Source organism: Entelurus aequoreus, linkage group LG08 (genome assembly GCF_033978785.1).
Source record: "Entelurus aequoreus isolate RoL-2023_Sb linkage group LG08, RoL_Eaeq_v1.1, whole genome shotgun sequence".
Taxonomy (NCBI): domain Eukaryota; kingdom Metazoa; phylum Chordata; class Actinopteri; order Syngnathiformes; family Syngnathidae; genus Entelurus; species Entelurus aequoreus.
The window spans coordinates 13,105,225-13,132,193 of NC_084738.1; the positions used below are offsets into that span (position 1 = coordinate 13,105,225).

The 26,969-nt window shown below is 39.0% G+C and overlaps 1 protein-coding gene across 2 annotated transcripts in view; it reads left to right on the top strand.

The window, feature by feature from the left end:
* The window catches only part of LOC133655427 (zinc finger protein 385D-like), an 83,066-nt gene extending 56,663 nt beyond the window's left edge, over nt 1-26,403 (top strand). For both annotated transcript variants that reach the window (XM_062055596.1, XM_062055597.1), the window contains 7 exons: nt 11,618-11,769; nt 11,843-11,950; nt 14,334-14,508; nt 20,248-20,595; nt 20,676-20,881; nt 25,403-25,507; nt 25,672-26,403. In XM_062055596.1, the coding sequence (XP_061911580.1) occupies nt 11,618-11,769; nt 11,843-11,950; nt 14,334-14,508; nt 20,248-20,595; nt 20,676-20,881; nt 25,403-25,507; nt 25,672-25,902 (1,325 nt within the window). In that variant the 3' untranslated portion in view covers nt 25,903-26,403. The remainder of the gene's footprint in view (nt 1-11,617; nt 11,770-11,842; nt 11,951-14,333; nt 14,509-20,247; nt 20,596-20,675; nt 20,882-25,402; nt 25,508-25,671) is intronic.
* The last annotated feature ends 566 nt before the right edge of the window (nt 26,404-26,969 follow it).

Consider the following 26,969-nt stretch of genomic DNA (forward strand, 5'->3'; position numbering starts at 1 on the left):
TATACTTCAGTATAGACTTGATAAACATCTTCATTGCAGAAAGATGTTGCGATTCAGCGCTAACTCATGATCCATCATCTTTTTCAGCGCTCTGTGAAGACTACTGAGCCCAGAAAGCGGCTAATCACCCAGCTTAGAGGGGACATAATGCTTTCAAACAGATTTTAAATGTCTGTTAAATGTGCGGCACACATCTGGCACGGCTGTCATTCAGCAGGTTTGATTTGGCTGGCCTATCTCAATTCAAGCAGATGGCGGCAGTTTATTTTAAGTGTTCTTGATCACAAAATGTTTTCAAAAGGGCACTGGCTCCATCTGATCAGCCCTGGTCGTACATTCATGCTGACTCCCCTGCCTATTAGCTTTTTAGCTTGTTGATCTGTCATGGATGCAAAACATCTGCTAAAACAGTAGTTATCAGCATGCTGTAACGACATGCGACCGCCAAACACATAAACCGCAAAGGAAAATTGAAGATAACGCTACGCTAAAGACAAAAGGAATCCGTCAAATCTGAAGTTTTTGTTGCTTTGCTTTTTTCCCCCATACAGATGTCAACATTGTCAAATTGTCCTTTGTCTTTGCAGTGGAGAACTTGAGTTATGGGATGTGTCAAGCTCATTATTATGAGCAGATAGGGCCTTTAAAAAATCGATTTCCCTCTAAATTGTGATTCTTGTTTTATTATCCCAATTCTAAGTCTATTCACAATTTTAAAAAAGTATTTAAAAAAAAAAAAGGCAGCAAGGTGGCACAGGGGTTAGTGCATGTGCCTCACAATACGAAGGTCCTTAGTAGTCCTGAGTTCAATGCCGGGCTCGGGATCTTTCTGTGTGGAGTTTGCATGTTCTCCCCGTGACTGCGTGGGTTCCCTCCGGGTACTCCGGCTTCCTCCCACCTCCAAAAAACATGCACCTGGGGATAGGTTGATTGGCATCACTAAATTGGCACAAGTGTGTGAATGTGAGTGTGAATGTTGTCTGTCTGTTTTGGCCCCATGATGAGGTGGCGACTTGTCCAGGGTGTACACCGCCTGCCGCCCGAATGCAGCTGAGATAGGCTCCAGCGACCCCAAAAGGGACAAGCAGTAGAAAATGGATGGATGGATGGATTTAAAAAAACAAAAACATTTTGTCAATTTTTTTTTTTTGGAGAATACATTTTTTAAAATATTTTTTAGGCCATCTCCATGCAACTAGAAAGAGTTTTTCTCACCTGTAGCCGGTTTTGAAAAGGTTTCATTATAATTATCATACCAAATAATATACTGTGAGAATGGGTTTCAATCAAAAATCGTGTTGAATCGAGAATTGATTCTAAATCGAATTGTCACCCCATGAATCGGAATCGAATCAAATAGTTTTGTGCTCAAAGATGCATACCCCCTAATGAGCAGCACCCGTGCAAAAATAGTCATGTTCCGCCATTTTCCTCCTGGGACTCGGTGTCCTCCGTAGTGGACATTAGTGTGATTTGCATAACAATGATGGTTTATTTTCAAAATGTGTAATAGACAGCAAACAAAAGCCCATTGCAGATGACTTTGTTTTTTTTAGGGGATGCTTTTCTCTGTTTTTGTGCGCAAAACATTAGTTGCAGGTTTTTTTTTACTCACATTCCAATTTACCGTGTTTGTAACAATATTTATATTCTCAAATTTTTTTATCTCTAATTGAAATCTTGTGGCAATTTTTTCCTTCATGGATTCAATGTAATTTCCAAAATGAACAGTTGGACTTGAGCTGTTATTATTGTTGTTGTTGAACATCATTAGTGCGACATATGAATCGTAAACTGGAGGATGCCCGGTGGGATACGTAAAGCAGACCTTATGTACAGTATGTGTTTCTGTCGGCAGACTTGTGGTGCTTACACAATCCTGCTGCTTCTCTTTGGTTAGAGGAGTTCACCTTGAACAAATTCAGTAGCAGTTTTGTGGAGCCTTGGGGTGAAAATGGCTCCACGGTGCTCCAGTCGAAACTAGGACAGATTACCACTGGGAGCCTGATGTGGGCTGTTTGGTACCCTGCAGGTACAACTGGCTTGAAGCTTCCACCCGCTGTGGCTGTGTGGGCTTAAACGGACGGGCAGTAACTACCCGTGGGATAATATTGCCCGTTAAACTTGACCCAAATTGTCCTCAGTCACAATGAAGCTAGTTAGTCTATTTTAAAGACAAGGCCTGAGTAGTGTCCATAACCATCAGGCATCTTTTAACATTTTAGTTTAGGGTTGCTTTTTAATGGAGGCTGATTCAGCCTGCAAAACTTAGTTTGATAAATGCCAAGCTCTGAACGCCATCATAACACTACTAAGCCAACACAATGTAGGCATATTTACAGCAATAGTATATTATTGCTGATATACTATTGAGTTTGCCTGTTTTTGTGTGACAAGTCCCAAATTATTTATACCAATTTTTAACATAAAGTTTTTCTTAAACTGTAAATAAAATCGGACAAATATTTTTTTCACAATGATGCCTCTTACGAACTTCTAAGAAATGCCTGTGTCATTTCCAATCATGAAAAACTTGGTCGTTGAATAAAAATAAGTCCAGATTTGCCAAAGATATAGATAATTTCAGACTTAACTGTACACTGAACTGTCCAAAAAAAAGGACACCACCTGAATTTAACAGCGCAAATAGGTAAAATTCTCCCTTTGGATAATTACTGCATAAATCACAAGTGTCAAACTCAAGGTTTAAGCGATCACCCGCTGCCTTCGTCTTCTATTGATAATCACGGCAACAGCAGTGGCTGCCATTGTGATCACAGCTCCGAAACCATGGAATCGCAAAGCGTCTATCTTCCTCAAAGTGGAGTCTCGCAGGACGAAATTTTACGAGAATTACGGTTAATGACGCAAAACACCCTTTAATGGAAACACCCACAAGTCGCAAATGTACTTTGTCTAAATTTTAGAAATATCACTTTTATTTTGGCGAAAAACTGCAATGGAAACGCAGCTGTTGCCATGTGGCCTTCAATGAAAACAGCTTTGACGCCCCTGGCATAAGTGATTGTTTCATCTTAAGTTATTAAAGCCTAACTGACGTAGTGAGTAGTTATGAAAAACCGTTCATCTGTTTCAAAAGGGTCAAAATAATGGCGTGCATCAAGCCTGAGAAAACATCAAAAGATTGCTCAAACTACTAAAACCTGGTTAAAAACTATCATTAAAAAGTCAAAAGACAGTCGTGTTTCCCACAGACTGTAATACATTTGTAATGCTGAGTTGTGGTTTACAAATAAACATTTACTTTTAACTGTCGCACATTCTTGTCACATGCCTCGAAGTACTTTTAAATTGGAGGCCCTGCTGCTCGTTAAAAGAAGAGCAGTACATGCTTTCATGTCAGAGTCTCCAGAAGTATCCAGTAAGACTAGAGAACGACGCTATATTTGTTGTTAGTCACTTTTTTAAAAAGACAAACTAGATCAAAATTAGTTCTAAATTTTGTGGCAAATTCACTAAATTGGCAACCCTAATCTCTGTTGCTGCTACGTCGTCTTATTCTCTGGCAGACCAGGTGTGTATGAGGTGTCTTACGATGGCAAGCATCTATTGTGCGGAGACAGTCAGACGGTCCCATAATAATGTGTATAGGAGCCAAGGCAGAACAGGTAGCACCAAATCTGGCCGCCACAAATAAATTAAATTAAAATAAAACTTAGAATGTGGTCCGAATATGCCGTCATCAAAACAAGGTTTTTGTCATGTCGTGTATTGTTTCGTGTGTGTGCTTTGTGTTCCGGCTTTTGGTTCCTGTTTAGTGCTCGGATTTTGGTTCCACTTCTGTTTTGGTATATTATGCAGCACCTTTACTTTGTCAGCGCACCTGTTCTGAGTTGATAATCTAGTCCACCGGTCCGCAAACTTTTTGACACAGGGGCCGCATTGGGTTAAAAAATTTGGCCGGGGGCCGGGCTGAAAACCATTTCAGGTGACTACCTCTTGAAGCTTATCGAGAGAATGCCAAGAGTGTACAAAGCAGTAATCAGAGCAAAGGGTGGCTATTTTGAAGAAACTAGAATATAAAACATGTTTTCAGTTGTTTCACCGTTTTTTGTTAAGTACACAAGTGTTCATTCATAGTTTTGATGTGACAATCTACAATGTAAATAGTCATGAAAATAAAGAAAACACATTGAATGAGAAGGTGTGTCCAAACTTTTGGCCTGTTATGGATAGGAAAATGCATTTTTAGACAATATAATTTGCCTGAGCGGCTAGAAGACACATAGAGTGACAAGCGGTAGAAAATGGATAAGAAAGGACAGATTAAAAAATTTTAACAAAAACAAAAAACATTTTATTTGTATTTTTTTAAATTTAATTTTATTTTTTTAACTTCGGACTTCCCGCGGGCAGATCTAGTTTAGTCTATTTAAGTTCAGCTGATGCTGCTGTGGTTGTCAGAACATTGTGTTATGTGGATGTCTTTGTGTTTAGTCTGCTTATAATTTTTCTGAGAGGTAAACTGTTTTGTTAAGTGCCAGCATTCTATTAGTTTATGTTGTAGCCTGTTTAGCGTTTGTACTTCCCTATGCTTCAGTGCACTCCCCGCTGCACTCACCTTTGGTTTTTTGCATAGATCAAATACATTTTGAACTGCACGCTCTCTCCTGCTGACTTTTGCATATTGGCATCACGACAGCTATCGCTATTATGAGACCCGGGCGTCACAATCTTGGCGAAAAACCTATGCAAGGATGCTAAACTGCAAATATGTGCTGTAATCAAAGCAAAAGCTGGTCCAACCAAATATTACAGTGTCTGACTTTTTTTTTGGCCAGGCATCATCTAACATACATTCCTATTCTCTCGACGCCCAAATCATAACACGTCATCAGTACTATTGCAGTGTCATATGAAAACTGCCTTCACAGAACAATATTTTCCATCTGCGTTTTGTCGTCCTATACATGACTTCAGTACCGCACATGGCTTCTGCTTTGTATCACTGAATCCGTCACCCTGCCTAAAGTAGACTACAGCGAATAAGTCATTTAACATTTTCTTTGTTAAAACTCTGAATGCAGCAGAAGAAGGTTGAGAAATGAGAATGAGCCTCCACCACCCCGAGTTGGTGGAGAACGATGACAGAGAACCTGACTCAGACAGATGATCTGAGGAAATGCATTCACCGTGAAAACAACCAAAGCGGCCTTTCCTACTGATGCTTCGGCTCTGGCTCGCCACAATGAAAGCTTCTTATTTCCTCTTTTTTTCCATTTTCCCTGCTCGAGGCAGTTTCTCTTTCCACAATTGTTGTATGGTACTGAGTCACCAAGAGACTAATCTTGGCAATAATAGAGATTAAGCCTTTCTCACAGTTTTTTTTATTGTCCTCATAATCTTTTATGCCAACTCGAAATTAGAAAAATTGGCTTGTGTGACCTACACCATCTTCTTGCATAGAGAAAAAGAATGAATGCAGATCAGCGAGTAGAGACGTGAGCGGTTTAATTCGGTTATCCCCCACAGATGAGACTATTGTTGAGAAAAAAGCTACTTCAATGTCGGTTTTGTGGCGGTGGTTTGGGCTGTCGAAGTGATATGGAGCAAATCAAGCCGATGTACAAGGTATATTGGCACCCTCAAAAATCTGCAACACAATACATTTGTTTATTCATCTAAAGAAGTAATATAGTTCATTTTATATTAAAATATTAAATATTTTACTAAAATATTTTATTGAAATATTTTATATTTTACTATACATGTGTTTTACTGGAAAAAAAATGTTGAACTAATCTGTAGTTTGTTTTGTTTTTTAATACAGATGCTTTGTATCATGCATTGTGATGATCCGTTGCCCGGATCGTGTTTTGTTTTAGTTTAAGACTCTCTTAGTTCTGTTTCAGCACCCCTGGATTTGTGTTTCTTGGTTGCCATGGGTGCTGATTATTTTCACTTGCCTCAGATTAGTGTTCGGGACGCTCACCTGCTCCCGGGGACTAATCAGAGAGCTATTTATTCCTGCCTTTCGCCACACTCGGTCTGGCTGTTTTGTTTGCTCCTGCAACAAGTTACGTTAGTACTCCTTTGATTCCTGTTTCTATGTTAGCTGTCCAGTGCTAGTTTTCTGCCTTAGCTCCCCGTGCAATCGGCACGCTCTTCTTGTGTTAATCATTTTCCTACCTGCACACTGCCTCCGGAGTTCCGTCTGCATCTTGGGGAAACGATCCACGCGCAAACATGCGCGACCCCGACGTAACAGGCAGGTTAAAAACAACATAAAAAATTGTGATAGTGAAGATCAGATAATATGAAAGAATATATTGTGCTATTTTTTTTGTCTTTTTGCCCAGCCCTAGGTCAATATATGCTAAGGTGTTGGAACAAATCATCAACATCTTAATGTAGTTTTGTTTTTCAGGTGACAAATCAAATGAATAATACCAATCTTAAATGAATTGATTTTAAAATGTGCCGAAGGCCAATAAAAATAACAGCTGTGGACAATTGCAAAGAATTTGAGATAAATTATGCAATAAGTGTTTCATTCCTGAGTTTGTGGTACAGTTTTGCTTTATTTTAACCAGTGTTCCGAAAACTACTTAAAAAGGTATTTAATGATAGTTACTCGTTACTTTCCCAAAAAAGTAATTAAATTACTAAAAGAATTAATCTTTAATAATGTAAGTAACTACTTGGGAAAGTAATTAATGCGTTACTTTAAAAAAATATATATAATATCTGGCATATGCAGTTGAGAGACGTTTCATTAGAGCAGAGTGTGTGTGCGTGCATGTGTGCCTTTAAAAGGTGATGCCTGTTGCCCAGTGACGTGTGAGGTCAGCAAGAGCGTGCTCCGAGCAGGATTTTAGCTCAGCTATGTTTGTTAGCATAGCAGCGGCTGTTTGCTGGAAATTACGGCAGCTCTGTTTATTATTTTTCCTGGTTTGTGTTACCTCTGGTTAATAAAGAGATTGAATGTGCTTCGATGGCTGTCTTATTAATGTCCACAAATGGTGTATCGTAGAATGGCAAGCATGTCACTTTAATCATTGATTTGTTGTTCATTGCTGGAGAAATACTATACAGGAACATATTTACGCACTACTGCGTATTGAATCACCTCAACAGTGTATAAAACGGGTTATTTTCTGGCGCATTTAAAAAATCAATAAACCCACATCAGCAATTAAAACATATCTTATGTTGTACTGTCAAAGTTAAAATTGCAAAAAACATATTACAAGTGAAAAAATAAAGAAATAAAATATCTGAACTCACAATTTATAGAACCCATTCGAGCTACCGAGATTGGCCGAGATGGTCTCACAAGATGTAGTTTCTCTTTAAATATCCTTCTTGAAAATGGCCTTGCAAATATGTGTTGTCTTGTCTAATCATAAAAGATGCAGACGAGGCGTGTTGACTGAGATCTTAAAGTTTACTCCACAGCGTGCTCATCAAAAACATCCCACTGCTCACTACTGTTGCATGATGGGTAAAGGAGTTCTTATGTTACCTTGTTTGTAACATCACAATATATATTTTAGTCCAGCTAGAAGGCCTTACTGACAACAACTTATGATCTGATCGGCTATCGCAACTGTCTGTCAAATGTTTGTGCCCGTTCACTGAAAGTGCACATACGCCTGCATTGTTGATTCTGAAGGCCTCGGGCAGATTTGGTACAGCATGGCAACATAAGCTAGCTGAATTTTGATTGGATAAAAACTCTATAACCTAAAAACAACAGTGCTCGAAGGAGCATAATATGAAATGAAGAGAATATGAATACTTTTAGATATTTAGGGAATGTAAATTAAAAAATACCTTTGTCTTTAAATATGATCAGGATTTCTGGTTATGTTAGGCCAGCAGAGAAGGCCTTGCTGGCCCTGACTGCCCACCACTGCTACAGTATATATACCGTAAATGCTGCAATAAACACCGCTATTCACCACCAAGGAAATAAATACTGTTGTGGTGTCTTAATTATCACCGAATCAAAAAACATGGACATTAGCAACTGTGGCTGTAGGCAACCTCCTGATGTATTTTTGTATCAACTCCACAAGATACCAATTGCTGTATTTGAAGTATCATTTCAAATATCATCTACATGCGCTTTAAAATGTTGCTCGTTTTTCACTACCTGCATCATCCACTGCTAACATGGCGACCGCAACTTTTTTTTTTTCTAATAATATTCTACTTTTTTTTTTTTGCCCCTCATGGGTTCATGAAGTCCCACCACAATGAGTGACTATTTATAAAAAGCCATTAGGCTCACTGGTGTCACAAAGTCCCAGCAAGAGCGGCTTAAACAAGTGTTACTAACTCGTTCTCTTCATCTTTTTAAATCAGCCGCGATGGTGCTTTTGTGGAACTTAGTGCAATGTGGACGCGGTGCCGTCTTGTCAAAAGGGCCTCCTTACATTTTGCAAACTACCACCTCTGATGGCAACTTTTGCTAAATTCAGTTAATTAAACATCTTGCCCAGCTGTGTTATGTGACTGTCAGTGAAAGAGATTAATAAGATTAATTTTAGATTTGTGTATGAGTGGGAATCATCGAAAGTCATATTGACATGGAGATTAGGCCAAGTGTTGGGTACATTTGCCTGTGGCGTTTTCCATCTGATATTTCGCTCTCTAACACTTCACTGAATATGATTATTATTTTTATTGATGTTATTTTACTGATTATGATGTTCTACTAGTAATGTGTCCCTAGAGCAGTGTTGAACCTTTTTTTCATTGAGGGCCACATTGCAGTTATGGTTGCCCTCAGAGGGCCGTGTAAGATTGAATAATATATGAACATAAATGTATATGGATTCGCCTCACAATATTATTACACAGATGCGATGGCAATTCAATCAATGCAATCAATCAATCAATCAATCAATCAATCAATCAATCAATCAATGTTTATTTATATTGCCCTAAATCACAAGTGTCTCAAAGGGCTGCACAAGCCACAACGACATCCTCGGTTCAGAGCCCACATAAGGGAAAGGAAAGGGCAATTCATGTTATTTTTTACAGCATAAAAACGGTACCACTTTTTTAATGGTAAAATCTATTGTTTTGCTGTAAATGGAGAAACGGTACCTTAGTTGTTTTTTTACAGTAAAATTCTGGCCACTGAAAGGCCAGTTTTTTTTTTACTGTAAAACCTAGTGTCATGTTTACAGTGTACCATTTAATGGATAACCTGCTAGAATGTATAATGATATAATACTTGTTGCATTATTAGATACAGTATTATGAAATATATGCAATTGTATGCTGTACATGCATTTTTGTGTGTCAAAATGGAAAGGACAGATACATTTAGTATGAAAAAATAAAGTACTTTATTGACAAATATTATTCTTAGGCTTTTTCCCGGGCCACATGAAGGGGTGTGGCATGCCAGTTTTGGCCCACAGGCCTCGAGTTTAACACATGTGCCCTAAAGTCTGTTTATGAGCATCAAACATGAGAAAAGTCAATCATTTTCCATACTTGTTTGCTCTACTTTTAAAAGAAAAGACGCTGAAACATGTTTAAAGTTGAAAAGACCGACGATGGACATAGAATCATTTGTCCTTTGTATGTGTGTCAACATATTTGTCATACATATGAAGGTTCTCATTCATCCAGGTCATTGTCATCTCAGGGCGTTCAATCGTTCGCAGTTGGACTGCTTGGTTTGTGTTGGAAGACGTTTCGCCGCTCATCCGAGTAGGCTTCATCAGCTCGTGCTCATAGACTTAGATTGGTCAGACATTTGTCAGAAATAGGAATATTAGACATGTTCAGCAATATAATTTTATAATTTTATAGCTGCATGCTGGGTGACAAAGAGGAACTGCCCTTTTTTCTAATCGTTCACAATCATTATAAAAGACATGTCGACAGATGTATTTTTTTTAAATGCAATCTAACACGTACATAAACGTAAATAAAAGTCCGCTTACAGCGGAGCCAATTAAAGGTCCTCTATTTCCCCCATAAAACCCGATAAAAAACATCCAAAAACCGCCAACAATACTCCATTTACATTTTGTGACTTGAATATCAACCAAGTTTTAGTGATATTGTTATTATAAGCGCTAACGCAGACAAACTATTTATAGCGGCGCCGTGATCACGAGCTTGCGTGCCAATGTTGACATGATCGACTGATGAGCTGCTTCCTTGTTTCTTTGCTCACCAAACTTTATTCTAGATCATAAATCATGCCTCTCACCTGGATAGTAGAAGGACGAGGATGTAATCCGAAAAGTTGGCACCTTTTGACAGCCAGTTTAGACCCGGGAATGGCGAGAACGACACTTGGTTCCAACCCCTCTTTTCTTCACGAGAATTATGAGTCATTTTTAATCTAAATTGGAATATATGAACATACGAGCAGTCGGCATCCTAATGACAGCCGACATTGTACAGTAAGGGATGTTTCATAATGTTTGTTGGCTCTCATGAAGTCTACAGTGACTCATAATCAGTGATGTTGTATAAAAAAAAGCGAGCATCGTGATGCGTTTTTTAAATTAATGTGCCTCGTATGCTTAAAATGATCAAAATACGTAAATATTAAATATTATTATTAATGTGCATTTTACTACATTACATAAATACTTACATCGTGTATCCATCCATCCATTTTCTACCGCTTGTCCCTTTTGAGGTCGCGGGGGGTGCTGGAGCCTATCTCAGCTGCATTCGGGCGGAAGGCGGGGTACACCCTGGACAAGTTGCCACCTCATCACAGGGCCAACACAGATAGATCATGTATATAAAACCTTAATGAAGGTTTTTTTTCCCTAAGGATTTTATAGCCAGAATAGAGCGGCTCCCATAGGCTCCATTGTAAGCTGACTTTTGATCCCATTTATTTACTATTTAGAATGCTTTAAAAACATACATCCGTTGCCATGTCTTTCATGATGATTGTGAACGATAGACAAAATTCCAAAAAAAAGTGCAGTTCCCCTTTAAGGGGCTAAACAAATTCAATGTATGCGTATTGGTGTTTTATAGTGTTTTTAAGTAATGATAAATGCTTATAAAAGTAGCACATGTCTCCTGCTTGTTTGAACACAGAAACACGCCACAAGTAGGAGCATGATAACATGAATGTGCAGTAAATGATCAAGTGTCTCCTTGGTGAAAGCCGCGTAGACATGCAAAAATGTCATTTTTGCCAATGTTAGTAGAGCGCATGCAACACGCCCACTAATAGTACACACTATTTTTATAGATTGCACACATTGTTTAGGCCCATAGGGAATAAAATGAAGAAAAGAATGTCATGGTAATGATCATCCCTGGTCTTCAAAACCAGAATACAAGATGTCTTTGATAACTTTTATGTTAACCTTTTACACGGCGCCCGCAGGATGCCACCCTTCTGTATCACACTGTGTGTGATCATTTCCGCGCTCTGATGTTTGCCTTGGGTTTAGACAAAGGTCAGCATGCGCTGTAAATTATGAGCAATCTGACCAGCGAAAATGAAGTGTGATGAGATTAGTCATAAGGGATGACAAAAGAGGGAGAAGAACTGTGTCATTGATCTTTTTACGATCAATGCTTAACACGATACATTTCTTCGACAGCGAGAAAACACCTTGTGTTGATAATGTGGTGATCCCTGCTACAGGTGCACTGTCCCAGAACCCGGTCCACCCCCTGCTGGGTTCCCTGTCCCTGTTGGGCAGAGCCAGCCTGCAGCCGCGCAACCACCTGGAGCGCTTCCTACCGCTCAGAATCAGGAGCTCCTCGCCCTTCAGCCTGTTTCCTCATTTCAACACGGTGAGATTTAACATCCAATTGGATCCAAGTTGGACGTATTCTAAAAGTGCGCACTGTGGTTGTGTTTGCACAGATGGATCCGGTGCAAAAGGCGGTAATCAATCACACCTTTGGCATGGCTCCGCCCAGGCGAAGAACAATTATCTCCTGTAATATTTGTCACCTGCGCTTTAACTCTACTGTAAGTCTTACAGTCCTGCATACAGGTCACCTTCTTACAGTTCTTGGTGCACCCAATTGCACCCTATACTGTACATAGAGCACATTTCACATGGTCTACCCTGCATACTGATATTTTCCTGAGGCAGGCTTTTCTTATCTGTCCAATCTGTATTTTTCTTCCATTTTTCTGCGTTCTGGAGAGGAAACCAATCAGTGTGGCTCCTTCCTTATCGCACCTTTCTATTCATATTCGTTTAGCTCCCTTTCCCTCTACAGTTCATTTTTATGCTCATTTGCATTTATATTGTCAGCTTGCAAGAATAACGACAACTTTTTTTGTAAACTGTGCAGGTTGAGGTAAGCGTGGTACATTTTGCAATTATTTGACATTCTGTCTTTTTTTTATGTGTCCTCGCACTTGGGCCCTAAAAAAAACGTTTGCTAGCTAACAGGCACTCTCCTCCTCCTTCTGTGCTAACCGCAGCTGAGATGAGTGCCGCTCGATGGCAGCCGTTGGATGCCAGGTTGCAGGCAGGTATCGGGTCCACCTATGCACACACTCTGGGTATTATGTATGAAGAGTGGAAGGTGTGTTTTAACCACACTTTTTGTCCTACCCGTCTTTTTTCTTACTATGGTGGCACATAGTAAACTCATACTACACCAGCATGCCAGACAGTATGCAGGTGGAAGCTGATTCTTCTCCTCTGAATCTAGTACCTAACGCTGAATGCTTTGTGTGGAACAACATTCAACGTGTGCCGGTTGTTCAGCCTCGTATGTTCCAGTTTGTATTCTTGCTTACCACCGGAGGTGAAGCAAAGACAACAGATAGTCTATATCAGTGGTTCTCAAACGTTTTTCACCAAGTACCACCTCAGAAAACACTTTGCTCTCAAAGTACCACCATAATGACCAACATTAAAATACAGTAGCATAGTAAGCCTAAATATTTATTAAAAAAAAGCAAGGCAGATGTTTTATTTAACAAGTACATTTAATATTGAGGCCACTATAACATTACACATAGTTTGAACAGTAACACTGTTTGAATATTTATTAAGTGGTTATTTGGCGTACCATAAGGTACCACAGTTTGCGAATCACTGGTGTATATGATTTTAATAACACAGTAAAAGTTCAAAATTTACACTTTTTCTGAGCAAGCAGGTAGAACAGCATTAGGTCTGCTTTATTTTCTGGTCACTTGTTGCTAGGTAGAAAACAGTGGCATGTTTATTCATTGAGGGACACACCCACAGGGCAGAGAAAGGACAGGGACAGCAGGCAGCTGATGGAATTAGTCTGATAACAGTATTATAAGGACATGGTATAGTAATAATGATTAGTTAATGAACCATTATTGCTAATAATTCGATCATGCAGGGAACATGTAATGGTATGTTTATTTTAAAAACAAATTTGTTTAATTTAAACGCTCTTTCCGCTTTTTGACATTCATATAAAAAAATTGTTGATTAAATGATCGTTAATTGTCCATGTAAGCACTTAAGTAATTTAAAACAAAATGCCCATTGCTTATAATAATAATAATAATAATAAGATATGTGTGTTAGTTAAAGTTTTAATATAATCACTGCTCTACATTAAATAAAAAAGTACATATTGGCTCAAAGTAATAATTAACAAGCTTTTTGCACCACAGCCCCATCTGCTGGATCGAGTAGGACACATTCCTAATTATAGGACCTTCAACGCCAGCATTTAATTACATTTAGAAAATATGCATCTGGTTGTTGTAGGGGGCACCTTTCTAAGTCATTGCTGAGATGGCCTAGGTTGTAGCACTTCAGAGCTATTTATTAGTATGAACATCTTGGTTTTGCTTTTTTTTTTAATTTAATGTATGTGAACGTGATTGTGTGCATGGAATCACAACTGAATGTTTTGCCTGTTTCATTTTTCCGCTGCTCTCGTCTTTGCTGGAAATGGATCTTACTTTTATATAATTTTTTTTTAGCGCTAGCCCTGTGATCTCTGCAGCCGCAGAGCCCCCCGGTTTGCATGTCGTAGCCCTGCGAGGTCATCTGAGTGTTAACAGACGTGGGGCATTTTGTGTCACACTGCATCAGGGGAGAGATGAGCAAATGAGCTCAAGAGGACGGTCATGTGATGCCATGACGCCTAACTGGCGCTCATTTGTGCGTAGCCCGACAGTGATGATCAGGAAGGTGCTGCGAGTCTTCCTCACAGTCAAGCGCTGACTATTATCATTTATCTCCTAACGCCACGCTTGCATGTGAAGCCAAAGAGACGGAGCAGATGGAGACATCACAGTTAACTGATTTCATGCTGCCCCTCTCTAATTAAATCATGCCAGTGGCTTTGTTCTGCTCATCCAGATTGTGTGTGCTTTTTTGTTTGTTGTGTGTCACGACCAGAGCCAGGCTGAGGCCCACTACAAGGGTCACAGACATGCTCGTAAGCTGAAGGCCTTGGAAAACCAGGGGAACCGACAAAGGAACGGGCACAGAGCGCAGAAGGACAGAGGCAAAGACAAGAGGGCGGGGAGAGGAAGTGGACGACAAACTGACTCGCAATTAAAAGAAGGAACAGGTATTTCAAAAGAACACGTGCACAAGCTAATAAGATGTTGTACAGAAGATAAATAAGGCAACCAAAATATTAAGGACAACTTTGTGATTTTACCTCGTCCTGTACTGTGGTTATATACAGAACCCACTAAAGCAGGCCTGGGCAATTATTTTGACTTGGGCCAAATTTAGAGAAAAAAATGTGTCTAGGGGCCGGTAAATCTATTTTTATGAACACTAATACAAAACATCACAATAACGTCTGATTAAATGCTAAAACGTTATGACAGACCGCCTTCAAAAACGGAATGGAATTTTACATTTGTTTTACTGAATGAGACACCCAGAATGTCCATGAAAATAAAGAATGTGGGATTTACAATATTAACTATGAACGATAAAACACTGAATATTGACATATGAATGTCACACCCCCTCTCAATCGACATATTTTACAATCAAGCGAAATGCAACATAAATGACAAACAAACACAGCGAAATATGAACGTGAAGGGTAAAAAAAAACACCTACGATCTGATATATCTGATATATCACTAAGCTTTAAAACTTTGATGTAAAAATCTCCTTCCGCGTCTGTCCCTGACACCCGCATTTCAGGCTGACACTCTGGAAACACTCTGTGGAAACGCTCCTCACCCACACTGCTTGGTGCCTCGTCTAAGCTGCTGTGACCTAGATTACCATAGCAACTAGTAGATCATGCAAAAGCGCAGATTCCAACCATTGAAATATTTTGTATAGTTCAAGATTTACGGTAATTTGAAAACATCACAGCACATCATAATGACAGCTACAGTTTCAATCTTAAAGATCTAAAAAACTTTTTGGGGAATGTCCGGCGGGGCAGATTGAAAAGCTTAACGGGCCGCATGCGGGCCCCGGGCCTTAATTTGCCCAGGTCTGCAGTAAAGCAATTACACCCCTCACATTCAAGCAGCCATTTATACTACTACTCAAGGGACAATACAATAGAGAGGAAACTTGGATATACATCCTGTTAGAGTAGTCACTGTACAGCTTGTATCATACTTGCCAACCCTCCCGAATTTTCCGGGAGACTCCCGAATTTCAGTGCCTCTCCTGAAAATCTCCCGGGACAACCATTCTCCCGAATTTCTCCCGATTTCCAGCCGGACTTAAGGCAGGCCCCCTCCAGGTCCGTGCGGACCTGAGTGAGGACAGCCTGTCGTCACGTCTGCTCTTTACTTCATACTTCAGAACCGACTCCCACTCTTGCTGTCACGGTGCGCAATACAACGTAAACCGTTGGCCAACCAAAAAGTTACTTTTTGGTTGGCCAACGGTTTAAAAAGTAACCACAGACCACTATAGTGTTCTGTGGTTACTTTTTGGTTGGCCAACGGTTTACGTTGTATTGCGCACCCTGACGGCAAGTGTGGGAGTCGGTTCTGAAGTATGAAGTAAAGACACGTAACTTCATCACCTCGCCTGGTTATTGACTCCAGCCCAGAATATTACACTGCACATACCCTATGCTCCTTCAAAGGCTGTGCTACTGGCTGAGAAGCATTGCACTTTCAAATACAACAATGAGTAGAGAGGAGTGTTATGTGTGTAAATGTGTAAATAAATGAACACTGAAATTCAAGTATTTATTTGATTTATATGTATATATATATAATAAAATACATATTTATATATAGCTAGAATTCACTGAAAGTCAAGTATTTATTTTATTTATATATATATATATATATATATATATATATATATATATATATATATATATATATATATATATATATATATATATATATATATAAGAAATACTTGACTTTCAGTGAATTCTAGCTATGAATATACTCCTCCCCCTTATAGACCCCCCAATATTTACTGTGGTTTTTACAGCATTTTTCTCTAAATGAAAAAAACAGTACTTTTTTTTCTGTAATAAAATACAGTAATACACCGAAAAATCTACAGTTGTTGATTTGCAGTAAAACTTTTTTTTTTTAAACTGGCAGCTCAGGTGACAAAATTTTACTATAAAATTGCAGGTTTTTTTTATTTACAGTAAAAAAAAACAAATGTAAATTTTACAGTAAAATTCTGGCAACTGACCTGCCTTTTTTTTTTACCATAAAAACAGCAGTACTGTTTTTCCATTTATAGTAATCCATCCATTTTTTACCGCTTGTCCCTTTGGGGGTCGCGGGGGGTGCTGGATAATATACACTAAATTTTAAGGTGAAATTATTGCAACTTACCATATTTTTTTTACATTTTAGTTTTTAAAAAATCTACTAATAAAATGCATTAAAAAATTGTGTAATGATATTATTCACTGTTAGAAGCGACCCTCTGGGGCCAAACATAACTGTGATGTGGCCCTCAGTGAAAACTACTTTGACACCTCTGCATTAGAGAGTGTGCGTGGACCTTTGGACTTCACATGTAGGTATGAAAATACAAAAAAACTAACTATTTGAGAAATCAGACTAATTTAGTGCATGGAAACGTAGTGAGTGTTTTTGCCTACTATCATGGTGGTGGTAGTGTCATGGTTGGCATGAGTGTTGCCAGCACTGGGTAGCTGTGGTTTATTTGGGGGGCAAATTCCTGCAATTCCACATTCAGAAGCGGAGCGTGACCCACCTCCCACTTCCCTTGGTATAGTGTGACACATGACTGTATCCCAACATGATAAGGAACCCAAACACACCTCCAAGATGGTCAAGTGCCTTCCTGAGGAAGCTGAAGATGATGGAGTGGACAAGTGCAGTCTGTCTTCACCAGACCTGAACCCATTAAGGAACCTGTGGGGAATACTCAAGCCAAAGGAAGAAAGACGGAGGCGTGCAAGGTGCCTAACTTCCACCAGCTCCGCCGGTGATGCAGTGTTCATTTTGACAGGGTTTTTTTGTTTAGTTTTAGTCGTAGTCTTTTGACAAAAAAATAACTTAGTTTTATTCATATTGTAGTCATCTAAATTGACCTTATTTTAGTCTACTAAATTTCTCAATATTTTAGTTGACTAAAATTACAATAAATTTGTCTACTAAAATATTAAGTAAAAAAGGATATTTGATGTTGTCTTGGAACAACTTTTGTTAATCTTATTGCAAAGCATCTCAAAAACTAAATTCACAAGACCTGCACTCAATGAATATATCAATAAGTACAATTCACACTGACTTCTTACTGTGTTATTATTTTGACTAAAATTAAGTATTGTTTTTAAATGTTGAATAATTTATGACCAAAATGGTGATATGAAGAAACAAACTAGTTTTATTCCATATTGTGTGTAACTACACTGAGTGTACACAATTGGTGTCTTGGCCATTTTCCCGTTTAATTACAGAAACAATGTTGTAAATCTACAACCTATATATATGTTACATACCTGTCTTTCTTTGTGTGTTAGCTTGACAAATGTCAGATCTGGTCTTTTGAGTTGTCAAGTAGCCGAGCAGTGTGCTGAGGACATCGATTAAACTCTACAGGTGTCTTTCTTATTAAATTGGCGGGTAAGCTCGCCCATGGTGTGCAACAAAAGTAGTGGTAGCGGAAGCAGTCTTGCTCCTGCGCTCAAGTTTTTAATAGTAACAGTGATTTAGAACAGTACAAGCTGAGTCAATTTAAGATCTTGAATAGATTGTATTTTACATTTCTCAGCTGTTTAAAATGGGTGCAGTAGATAGCAAGTTATGTATGGAGTGTTGGGCAGCTGAGGGAACTCTTGTTCATTTATTGTGGGAATGTCAGAGAATAAAAGAGTTACGGTTGAAAACAACAAAAGAAGCAATCACATTCCTAAATATAAACATCCCAATGACACTGCAAACTTGTATTCTTGGTGATCTGCATCAATTTAGTAACGTGTCATCAAAGAGTAAAAATGCATTTCTTTCAATATGCATCGTAACAAAAAGGGTAATACTAAAAAAATGGATAGATGTTGATAGTCCAACTCATACTCACTGGTACACACAAGCTATGGAGATTATATCAGTAGAAAAAACGGCATTTAGTTTAGATAATAATGAGTTGGAATATGGGATCCATTATTTAAATTAGTCTTAACTATTAAATGAACCTTAAATATGACTTATTTTATCTTTGTGGAAAATATTGGACACAATGTTATGAGATGTGATGCAAGTGTAAGCCACTGTGTAAGTGTAAGCCACTGTGACACTGTTGTTCATTATAAATGGCTGTGATGATAATGTCAATGAGGGATTTCTAATCACTGCTATTTTGGAATTATTATTAATATTGGTACTGTTGTTGATATTATTATTTTATTTTTACTACTTTTGGATTGTTTTGTGTCATCTTTGTGTGTCCTCTCAATTGCTCTGTTGATTGCTATTCTGAATGTTGCTGGACCGGGTTTGGTTTTGGAATAGGAATTGTATTATTATGGTATCATTGTGTATTATTTTGTTGAATTGATTAATATAAAAACATTTTAAACTTTAAAAAGAACAGTATAAGTAATTTCGAAAAATTAGCTTCGGCCTGCTTACTGTTGTGTAGATGTCTGGAGGGTTAGCCAGCAGACGACGCTTCAAGTTGGTTTTATTTTCACCGGAGAAGATCGAGCCACAGGATTTACAATGCGTCTTGTTGTCCACCGCCGCAAAGGGAAGGTGCGTCCATATGTCTCCTCTTCTCTTTCATCCAGATGTATAAGACATATTGTATTGAGGTGTGTAAAAATATAGTCTTGTTTTCCTACAGAAAAATCCAAACACTGTGCCTTACAAAGACAGTAGTTCTTTTTGGATCTCCTCCGTGATTTACTCCGCCACAATTTGGACATGTTCACTGTAGACTCATCGTGCTTCAGAATGTCACAGTACATGTTGGAATTTCTGTTTATGACAATGAACTGCAGCTCCCCGAAGCCAGCACTCATGGAGCTCCAGACCATGACACTACTACTACCATAGGCAAGACACAATTATCTCGCTACTCACTTGTGTGACCAGACAATATGTGTGTCGTCTCATTCTCAGTGGATAGTACATATTTCATGCTATACAAGCTGAGCACTGACTACTCTAAAGTGTATCCAAGTGTCGTCCCTTAAATAGACGCAATTAAATGCTTGCTGAAATTGGAGCGGGAATGTACATCTATGCATATTTTAAAAGATGCCACAACCCCACCCCACTTTCAGGTGATTAGTAGTAATTGAGGCAACTTGGGGGCTAAGTCCTGTAGCTGCCACTCTACTGACTGATTACCAGCTATTACCTGCCCTGCAATCATGGCCTCTGTCAAATGGCTAATTACTCCCATCAAGCAAGAAGAGAGGCACTGGAGCGTGCAGAAAAACCTGAAAAGCCTGGCAGATTGTTTTATTTTTTAGTCTAATGCATTCCTACAATTACAAACTATTTTTTGCTACTCTGGCATCCATTTTCTGTTGTCCACTTAAATAATAAGTTTGTTGTATCCAGCAGCAGGTTGCCATGGCGGCTGATTGATGCGCCACTGGCCGGGTGAAGCGGCCGAATGACAGCAGAAATGATTGAGGGGGTGGAAAAAGTGGATAGAGAATGAAAAGTACAAATCAGATATGAAGTAGAAGTAATAACTGGGGTAAACAGAAAAAGGAACCAATAAAAAGCGTCTCTCAAAGTGATGGATGGGAAAAAATGTTGTTAATCTTTTATAGAGAAATCCCATCAATCAGTCAGTGTAGTTTGTATCACGCACACAATACTAATGATGTCACACATGTGTTTATATATGTGTGCTCAGATTTAGGCACGTCGTTGCAGCAAGCGGAAAATGGCCCGGGGAGTTCCCTAGCCCCCACCTCCTCCTCCCAGCCCACATCCACAGACTCATCTTCAAGCCGGTCGCCTCAGCTGTCCCAGCAATTCCCTCACATCCCTCAGCTTTGCCATTCAACACCGGAGGGTTCGCCTGTGAACGACTGCGGACCGCTACGACCGACTGCAGCAGCCCAGTGCGATGCTGTAGGTGAAGAAGAAGAAGTGATGAACGTGGATGCTAAAGAGGACAAAAGTGACAAAAAACATTTACACTGTCCCACGTGTAAAGTGACTGTTAATTCCAGCTCCCAGTTGGAATCACACTGCAGTGGTATGTGCAGCAGTCCCACTCGATCGTATTCATATGTCATACCGTTTTATACTCAACCTTGTGTGCCCACTCCTCACCAGGCTCGAAACACAAACAGATGATGGACAGCCCAAACAGCAGCCAGTCGCACCGCAGAGCCAAGAGGACGACGTTCCCCAGGCACACCTGCCGGATAATAAAGCAGAGAAGGGGCAGCAAGACCAGAGGGCTTATGGGCGTCACCGGCAGGCGATTTCACTGTCAACTGTGCCAGGTGGCCGTCAACTCAGAGAATCAGCTTAAACAGGTACTGGGCAAACAGAAAACAGATAGAAAAGTTAATCTGAGTTTATATCTCCTTTTTAGCTATAAAGATTATTCATCAGCACATAGCCTTACCTGATGTTCTTTGGACAGTCTGAATGCCACTTTATTGATCTCGATTAAATTAAAGCTGTATAATCAGCATTGCTCCCAATGGTCCATTAACAGCATTATGCTGTATATATTATTAATGAATTCACATACAGTCATATAACTGTTAACTGTTATACCTGCTGTTTTGTATTGTTAATATATTTATTTATTATTACAAACTTTGCTACTGTATATCACAAATTGGAAATTTGTGAGATCAAATGAGGTATATATTTTTATTTTATTTAGTTCTTAAGTTTTTTTTGTAAATATCTACTTTTTTAGTTTTGTGTATGTATTTTTTTTAATTTTTGTTGGGCAAATTATATATATATATATATATATATATATATATATATACAGTATATATATATATATACAATATATGGTAATATATGACATTCAGCTGACTTTTCAGTCAGCTGAATGGTAAGAACAAAGTTCGTGCCATCAACATGTATGCCCTACCAGTCAGTAGATACCCCGCTGGTATCATAAGCTGGCCAAAGGAGGAGATAGAAGCCACAGATATCAAGACAAGAAAGCTCCTCACCATGCACGGAGGGTTCCACCCCAAGTCCAGCACCCTGAGGCTATACACTAATTGGAAAGAGGGAGGCCGAGGGCTAATGAGCGTCAAGGCCACAGTCCAGGATGAAACATCGAAAATTCGAGAATACATCGAAAAAATGGCCCCGAAGGATCAACTGCTAAGTGAACATCTCAGGCAGCAGAACCCTGATGAGAGTGCAGAGGAGGAAGAAGCAGACAACCTACACGGACAAGCCCCTACATGGCATGTACCACCGTCGGATAGAGGAAGTGGCTGATATCAAGAAATCCTACCAGTGGCTGGAAAATGCAGGACTGGCAGACAGCACAGAGGCACTAATCATGGCAGCACAAGAAAAGGCCATAAGCACAAGAGCCATAGAGGCCAGGAGCTACCAGAGTAGCTCAGATGCAAGATTCAGACTGTGCAGAGAAGCCCCTGAGACAGTCCAGCACATAGTAGCAGGCTGTAAGATGCTAGCTGCATCAGCGTACATGGTGAGGCACAACCAAGTGGCTGGGATAGTTTACAGGAACATCTGCAACCAGTATGGAATATAAGTACCCAAATCCCAATGGGCCATACCACAGAAGGTGACTGAGAACAACAGGGCCAAGGTTCTGTGGGACTTCAGCTTCCAGACTGACACCAGCTTCTGGCTAACCAACCAGACATAGTGGTGGTGGACAAAGTGCAGAAAAGGGTGGTGGTGATAGTTGTGGCAATCCCAGCTGATTGATCCATCAGGAAAAAGGAACACGAGAAATTTGAGAAGTACCAAGGGTTGAAAGAGCACCTGGAACTAATGTGGAAGGTCAAGGCTAGCGTGGTCCCCGTGGTAGTGGGGGCGCTCGGAGAAGTAACCCCCAATCTGGGAGAGTGGCTCCAACAGATCCCAGGAGCCACATCTGAAGCCTCAGTCCAGAAGACTCCTAGGAACAGCCAAGATACTGCGCAGAACCCTCAAACTCCCAGGCCTCTGGTAGAGGACCCGAGCTTGAGGATCACACAGATACCACCCCACCAGGGTGAGAAGGAGATTTGTTATTTATTTATAAATATATATATATATATATATATATATATATATATATATATATATATATATATATATATATATATATATATATATATATATATATATATAAATGTATTCAATTTTTTTTCAAGAAAATTTATTTGACATTTTTTTGATTGCTTTTTTTGTGAGAGCAATGACCATATTCTCGCCCAAACTTAACCATACTGAATTTATATGTATATATATATATTAGGGTTGTATGGTATACCGGTACTAATAAAATACAGTGGTACTAATTCATTAAAAACAGTACTCTACTGCCTTTGAAAAAATACTGGTACTTTTTTTTTCATCCGCATGCTGTCGTGCTGAGCCGAGGTGCATGTAATGTGTGTCAGCACGCACACACGAAGTGCGTACAAGCAGAAACGGTGTGAACAGGAAAAATGGCAAAGAAAATAGCAATTCTATTGGTTAATAAATATGGATGTATTTTGGCTTCAAAATAAACAATAAAGGTGACGCTTTAAACACGGGAGCGCTGTGCTGCAAACGCTGCTTTAAAACATGCCTCGCCAAACGTGGCAATTAGTATCACCACCTTTGCTTCAAGCTAAGGTAAACATTTAAATAACAAACAATCCGACCCGCACAAAGACTTTAAAGAGCGACAGGTAATAATAGGAATGGGAATCAAAAACCGGTTCTAAGAACCGGTAGAACCGGTTCCCAGCGTATCAATTCCTTGGAATCGCTTGGCATTTATTCAAACGGTGCTTTTAGCGATCCTTCTGGGTGGGGATGATGTTGTGTAGTGACGCCAGATCTCAAAATGGCGGAGCCCGGGCGCAACACACGCACAAAGAAAAGATGGCAACAGCGCTACTTGTAATAATTATAAGGCTGTGAGTTCATCAGGAGGAGGACATGCGAGCAATATTATTACATTAAAAGCTTGACATATCTCACTTTGCATGTAATAACTTAATATCACATGTTACTAAATGTTACTAATAATTATTGTGTAATTTTCACATGATTAAATTCTACAGAAGAATATTAATTTCTTATATATTTATTTTCAAGAAGTTTTTTTTTTCTTTCTATACCACGTATGTGCCTCTTGAGACCTCATTGTAGGCTTTGTAAGGTCATGTTACCTCTTAACTCAGCAAAATGTGTGCTAATCCACCCTTTTTTCTCTTTTTTTTCCAAATAAGAATCGATAGAGAACTTTTAAGGAACCAAATCGTTGAGCAGAATTGAAAGTGGAATCGGAACCGGAAAAATCTTATCAATTCCCATCCTTAGGTAATAATGTGGTTAACTAGCTCCCCTGCTGTGCACATATAGATACGTAGACGTGCATACAGCTGCTTGGCTTGTTGCCAATTATTAGCCCAGTCCAAACCGCCCACATAGCACAAACTAATGGAAGTGAAATAACGGAATTTTTAAACAAATTCCTACAATTTGTGTTTTATCTTAAACATTGCGTGCTTTACCTGCTACATATCTTATACTCTATAGCATACTTGCCAACCTTGAGACCTCCAATATCGGGAGGTGGGGGGGCTTTGGTCGGGGGTGGGGGCGTGGTTAGGGGCGTGGTTAAGAGGAGAGTATATTTACAGCTAGAATTCACCAACTCCAGTATTTCATATATATATATATATATATATATATAAATATATATATACATATATACTTGACTTTCAGTGAATTCTAGCTATATATATATATATATATATATATATATATATTTTTTTTTTTTTTTTTTTTTTTTTTATTTTATTTTTTTTTTATTTTATTATGTATATAAATAAAAGAAATACTTGAATTTTAGTGTTAATTTATTTACACATATACACACACACACACACACACACAACACTCATCTACTCACTGTTGTACTTAAAAGTACAATGCTTTGTTAAGGGTTGAATTGTCCATCCTCTTTCTATTCTCTGTCACTATTGTTCTAACCATGCTGAACACCCTCTCTGATGATGCATTGCTGTGTGGCACGCACAAAAGTGCTTTCATCAAATGCACGAGAGTGTGGAATCTTCCATCTCTCCCTAGCATGGCCCAAAACCGGTCAATCCTTGCTTCCTGGGGAAGATCTTCCCTGGCAAGCAATTGGTAGTCCAGTACTTGTACCCGGAGGCTGGTCAGGTCCTATCGCAGCTGCGGCAGACTTTTTTTGGGGGGGGCGTGGCCTCCAGCTCCGGCTGAATACCGGGAGTTTGTCGGGAGAAAATCTCTGTCGGGAGGTTGTCGGGAGAGGCGCTGAATATCGGGATTCTCCCGCTAAAAACGGGAGGGTTGGCAAGTATGCCCTATAGTATTGTTTTTAGTATTTACTAATGATTGTATTTGTCTTAAAGCACAGACCTAGACTGGCAACCATAAATCATGAAACATTTAATACAATGTCAATAAAGTTTTCTATTCGATTCGAACCTAATCCTGGATTATGGCAGACTATATGTAATATGGAAAATTGTAAATTGTTCTTTGAGTGCAATAAGAAAAGCCCAGTGTGTTTAATGCCTTTTAATTTTAATTTAAATCTTCTAAAATAATTTTTTTAGTGCAGTAAGAAACGTATGTTTAATGTATCGTAAGATTTTCTGTTAATGTATCGAAAAGTATTGATATACATTTTGATATAAGTACCGGTATTACAATATTGGTTTTGAGACAACCCTAATATGTATAATTATGTATATCCTTGAAAGAATACAGAGCCTTTGTAAAAATTAATAAACAGGAAGCCACGCAAAAATCTTCTTTGGGGAACGATTGATTAACTTTAACAATTTTTTTGACAGCACATGAACAGCAGAAGGCACAAGGAGCGTTTGGCCGGGAAGCCTGTGAGGGTGAAGGCCAAATTCACCCCTTATAATAAACTGCAGCCCAACACTGCATTAGTGGTAAGAATGCACACAAATGCTTATTTGCCTTTTTAATATCTACAGTTGATGGTGACTTAACCATATCTATAAGAACAACTTCTGTAACTTCATTTCTGTTTTTGTATAATCTGCCTTGAAGTAGTTTTTTTTGCTGTCCCTAATGGGGTCACTTGGGTTTGCAGACTAAACTTGCCTTGCAGAAGCATCTGTCCAAGGCCCTGTCAGCAGGGTTCCTGACCACCCCTTTCAATCCAGCTGCTTTATGCACCATGGCATCTGCACCGCTGGCACTACGACTGCCCCATGGCCCTGCAGCCTTCATCCACAGTCCCCTGATAAGCCCCGCCCTCTTCAGGCCTGCCCCAGGGCCTCTGAGGGCCACTCATGCACCCATTATCTTCTCTCCTTTCTGACAGTGTGTCATATTTGACAAATCATAGCACAGAATGTACACTAAGCCATAAAAGTAAATATATTTTTTTGTTTATTTATAAAGAACTATCTGCCATGACAAAGAGGTGTGTTAATGTGAAGCTTTTGTTGCCAAAATTATTTCAAGTTGACCTTTCTGGTTGTGCTCTAGGGAAAAAAATATAATTCTTGTATTAGGTTCTCTACACAAATGACTTCTTATTGAGCGCAAAGAACATATTTATAGTGGAGTAGCTTTGGATTGTTGGAACTTGGTCATCGTCATTAATGAACGTTCCATCCGTCAGTGTTTATGTCCTGTGCCATAATACAAAGCCAAAACAGGATTTTTAATGAAATGGAAACTTATGTTTGACTTGAGCCATTAAAGCAAATCCTTCATAAACGCAATACAAAGAAGCAAGCTGGTCTTTGATACACCTGTCTTAATGTTGTTTTTATACATTTTTAGCGGTTGTTGCCTCATAACCAGGGGTCCCCAAACTACGAATCCGGCCCGCCAGCGTCCAAAATCAGGCCCGCGGGAAGTCCCAAGTATAAAACAAAAATTTTTAAAAAATATATATATATATTTTTTTTTTTGTCTTTTCTTATTCACTTTGTACCGCTTGCTACTCCTGGTGTCTCCTAGCCGCTCAGGCAAATCATATTGTCTAAAAATGCATTTTCTCATTGATAACTTGACATCATTGCGCGCGCGAAAAGTGCGCTATATATATCTAATATATATATATATATCTATAGATATATTTATATATATATATATCTAATATATATGTATATATCATATATATATATATATATATATATATATATATATATATATATATATATATATATATATATATATATATATACACACACATATATATATATATATGTATGTATATACACACACAGCCCGGCCCCCGGCCAAATTGTTTTAACCCAATGCGGCCCCCGAGTCAAAAATTTTGGGGACCCCTGCTCATAACCATCTCAGCAATAGGAATATTTTCACCTAAACCAGTCTAAATGTGCAATCAAGGGCAATAATGTAGAATAAAAT